Genomic DNA, 4,730 nt, shown 5'->3' with positions numbered 1-4,730 from the left:
GCTGATGACGTCTACGAGTATCACGCATGCGCGTAGTACACCGAAGGCCTTGAAAATTTCTGGTGCAGGTAAGAAAGTTTCTCTGTGTTTTTATCTTAAACACCGACTTCAGGACAATTCCTGTGAAATCCGGTCACCGTGACCTGCAATCCCGGGATAGTCCTGCTCTCGTCCCTCACTCTCAGTCCCACTATCTGTACACGGGCCCCGGGAAGCTTCCGGCTGATGAGGGAATGGGAACCGATGGATCTCTCAGACAGAGCTGAGCTCCAGCTATCTAAATGCAAGGATTAGGAACTCGGAGAAAGGGAACAAAATATTTTACATCACCAGTTGAGAAAATCGCCTTTGTTCTACGTCCAACCTCTAACAAGAGAAAATCTGCAGATGCTGGAATTCCAAGCAACACGCACAAAAAACTGGAGGAACTCAGCATTAGTACTCTTTTCCACAGATACTGCCTGGCCTGCTGAGTTCCTCCAGTATTTTGTGTTTGTTGCTTGTTCTCCTGTTGCTCTGGACTTTTCTACCGGTGAGAACATGTTTTGTCCCATTCTCTCTGGGTACATAATGATATCAAACACCTTTGGCTTGGGCAACAAGTGGCTTTTACATCAAAAATATGCCAGACTCCAGTGAGACAGACTACTGCCCTTCCCTTCATATACATTGGCATTGCATTCACTGAGTTCACCACTGTCAGTCATTGGGGGAGGGTTTAGGGGAATATTTTTGTACAATATAGAAACTGGTGATACCTGTGTGCATTGTGGTGATGCAAAAGTTGCTGGAGAATTTGCAAGTGGGAAGAAGTGGAGTGATATTTGGAAATCTGAATTTTTAATGTGTAATTTAACAAGCAAACCACATATGGACAATATGCAAATACTTTGGTGAGAAAATCCTTCATTACCCATTCCAGGCCTGCTACATAGGTTTTGTGAAAGTGCAGATGAACTTGATCGAACCCAGAGGAGATCAAAGTTCCTGTCAACAGTGATTTGCCAGCTATGAAAATGAATACATCTCTATATAAAATTCACTGTGCACATCTTGTCACTGGATAAAAAATGCACAGTATCTGCAGACTGATGATTACAAGTTAGAGGGGCTATTGGTGAGAAGGCGGGGAGATCTCCAGTGTCCCTGATGCCCTCACATACAAGATGTGCATCCAGCTGCAGCTTGTAACCCTGCACTTCAAAGAGCTGGAACTTGATATGGATGAATTCCAGATCATCCAGGAGTTGGAGGTGTTGATAGATATGACATGCAGAAAGGTGAGTTACACCGAAGATGCAGGGCACAGGAAACTGGGTGAGAGTCAGGAAGGGGAATGAGGTTAAACAGGCATCACAGAGTACTCTAGTGGCCATCCCCCACAACAACAGGAAGACTACTTTAGAAGCTGTTGTGGGAATTCCCTGGCAGAGGGCTAATAGAGGATTCGTTAGTTAGGGGAACAGATCAAGAGGTGACTAATATCCTAGTGGTAAGGCTTGCCAGAGGTAGTGGGGGGGGGGGGGCAATGGTTATGTGGTTAAAGTAAGTTGTAGGGGGAATGGGAGCCAGAATGACAGAACAGATAGTGGAGATGGTGAATTGAATTGAATTGACTTTATTATATACATCCTTCATATAGATGAGGAGTATAAATATTGACATTACATTACCATCTAAATGTGCAATGTGTAATTTAAATTGTTTTATAATAATTAGTTTGTATATAGCACAGACAAGAAAGCATAGGAATCAATTAATCAGTCTGATGGCCTGGTTGAAGATGATGTCCTGCAGCCTGTTGGTCCTTTTGCTGTGGTGCTGTGTGCTGGATGGTAGCAGCAGGAACAGTTTGTGGTTGTGGTGAATTTGGTTCCCAATATCCTTTGTGCCCTTTTTATACAAATCCATATGCCTACCATCCCGGCTCCCATCCAAACTTCATTTAAATAGGGAAACTGAACTCATATTCACCAATTGTGTTGGCATGTCATTCCACACGCTAACTGTCATTTAAGTAAAGACCTTTTCCATATGTTTCCGTTAAATTTTCACATTCCCCTCTTACGTATGACCTCTGGTTATTATCCCACCCAACCTCAGTGGAAAAATCTGCTTGCATTTACCCTATCTATACCCTCATAATCGTGTATACTTCTAACAATTTTCCAAAGCAATGTATAATTTCATTGTTTATGTTTAGAGTCTTTTTTACGTGTATAGGATGATGAGGGACGTAGATCGTGTTCATAGCCAGAGGTTTGTTTTCCCAGGGCTGAAATGTCTAACACGAGGGAGCAGAGTTTTAAGCTGCAAGGAAATAGGTACCGAGGGGATGTCAGGGGTAAGATTTTTACCCAGAGAGTGGTGGGTGCGTGGAATGCACTGCAGGCTATTTGACTGAGAGTGTTTCAGTTACTGTGGGGCCAGGAACCCGTGCTGCTCAGTGGGAACAGGGATAATACAAATGTCTCTCCAAACTGTGCCAGGCCAGAAATGCTCCATTCTTATAGAGAGAGGCATCTTATAGATACCAGCAGTGTGCCCAGTTAGATGATGAGTTCACTCTCCAACATGTGTTGAACCTCACTGTAACAGTGTGATGTCAGTTCACAGCTTCACAACTCAAGTGATCCCATCTGAAATGTTGTCCTAGACCCACGGATGCATTTTGTTAATCTTTTTACAGGTTCCAAATGACAAGAAATTTCTCTACGGGAATCTAAAATGCACCACGCCAGTTTTGCTGTCTCTGTCCAGATATTTAGGAAGTGGAGCAAGGGATTCACTCGATCATCCTTCCTGCTCAGGCTGTGGGGAGGATTTCACTCTATCATCTGACCGACTGGCACGCCTGTCATTTTAAACAGGTGATTCCCATTCATCTGCTCAGACGGTATGAATGGATTCAGATATTTCAGCTAAAGGGACATCAGCAAGTTCACACTGGGACAATGCCATTCACCTGATCTCTGTGTGAGAAGGGATTCAGTAGGTGTTCCCTCCTGTAAACAAACCTGTCAATTCACACTGGGGCAGAGACCTTTCACCCGCTCAGACTGTGTGAAGGGATTCACTAAGTCATCCACCCTAATGGCTCACCAACGAGTTCACACTGGGGAGAGGCCGTTCACCTGCTCAGACTGTGGGAAAGGCTTCAGCTGCTCATCTAAACTGAAGGTACATCAGAGAATTCACACTGGGGAGCGGCCATTCACCTGCTCAGACTGTGGGAAGGGATTCACTCAGACATCTGAACTGAAGGTACATCAGAGAGTTCACACTGGGGAGCGGCCGTTCACCTGCTCAGACTGTGGGAAGGGTTTCACTCAGTCATCTAAATTGAAGGTACATCAGCAAGTGCACACTGGGGAGAGGCCATTCCCCTGCTCAGACTGTGGGAAGAGATTCACTCAGTCAGCCCACCTACGAGCACACAGGTCAGTTCACACTGGGGAGAGGCTGTTTACCTGTTCATACTGTGGGAAGGGATTCATTTTGTCGACTCAGCTACTGAGACACCAGTCAGCTCACACTGGGGAGAAGCCATACACCTGCTCAGTGTGTGGGAAGGGATTCACTCGGTCATCCGCCCTAATGGCTCACCAGCGGGTTCACACCGGTGAGCGGCCGTTCACCTGCTCGGACTGTGGGAAGAGATTCACTCAGTCATCTCACCTACAAGCACACAGGTCAGTTCACACGGGGGAGCGGCCATTTACCTGCCCGTACTGTGGGGAGGGTTTCACTTTGTCATCTCAGCTACTGAGACACCAGTCAGTACACACTGGGGAGTGGTCGTTCACCTGTTCAGACTGTGGGAAGGGATTCACTCAGTCATCTCAACTGAAGGTACATCAAAGAGTTCACACTGGGGAGCGGCCGTACAGCTGCTCAGACTGTGGGAAGGGATTCACTTGCTCATCTAAACTGAAGGTACATCAACGAGTTCACACTGGAGAGAGGCCGTTCATCTGCTCAGACTGTGGGAAGGGATTCACTCGCTCATCTGAACTGAAGCTACATCAGCGAGTTCACACTGGGGAGAGGCCGTTCACATGCTCAGTCTGTGGGAAGCGATTCACTCGGTCATTTCATCTGAAGGTACACCAGCGAGTTCACACTGGGGAGAGGCCGTTCACCTGCTCAGACTGTGGGAAGGGATTCTCTTGCTCATCTCAACTGAAGGTACATCAGCGAGTTCACACTGGAGAGAGGCTGTTCAGTTGCTCAGACTGTGGGAAGGGATTCACACAGTCATCCCACCAACAAGCACACCGGTCAGTACACTCTGGGGAGAAGCCATTCACCTGCTCAAGCCTGAATTATACCTCTGAGTAGGCACTATGGTGTAGCATATGCAGTAGCCCATGCATGTTGTCTACACAGTTGTGAGCATTTCTACTTGTGTGTTTGTGTGCCTGCGTTGCTCTGCCAAAATGCTAGTTGGTGTTGGGGTGCTATTCCACTGTGTTGAATTGACTCGAGTGGAGTTGGGAACGATGGCAACTGCTGAGTTCATCTTGTTGGAGTTGGAGCTAATGGATGTTGAACAAGAGTTACTTTTATTGAAATTACTGCAGCGCAGAAAGAGAGAAATTTTTCCATTTCTTTGTGCAGTCCATGACGTCCAAGCCGCTCTTGTGGAAATTTCTTTCCACAAATTTGATGCCATTTTCAAGTCTTTATTGTGTGCCGGTGAAGAGTCGTGCAAATGTACATATTTTCTG

The 4,730-nt window shown here is 46.2% G+C and overlaps 1 protein-coding gene across 1 annotated transcript; it reads left to right on the top strand.

Annotated features, from left to right (window-relative positions):
• On the top strand, nt 1–4,722 carry LOC132388482 (zinc finger protein 229-like). The gene is made up of 2 exons (XM_059960826.1): nt 1–68; nt 2,690–4,722. The coding sequence occupies exon 2, from the start codon at nt 3,094–3,096 to the stop codon at nt 4,339–4,341; it is 1,248 nt and encodes a 415-aa protein (XP_059816809.1). The 5' UTR covers nt 1–68; nt 2,690–3,093; the 3' UTR covers nt 4,342–4,722.
• Nucleotides 4,723–4,730: the final 8 nt, after the last annotated feature.

This window comes from Hypanus sabinus, unplaced genomic scaffold, assembly GCF_030144855.1.
Source record: "Hypanus sabinus isolate sHypSab1 unplaced genomic scaffold, sHypSab1.hap1 scaffold_333, whole genome shotgun sequence".
NCBI lineage: Eukaryota > Metazoa > Chordata > Chondrichthyes > Myliobatiformes > Dasyatidae > Hypanus > Hypanus sabinus.
Note: the sequence above shows the minus strand (reverse complement) of the source record. Positions and strands in the feature narration are given on the sequence as shown.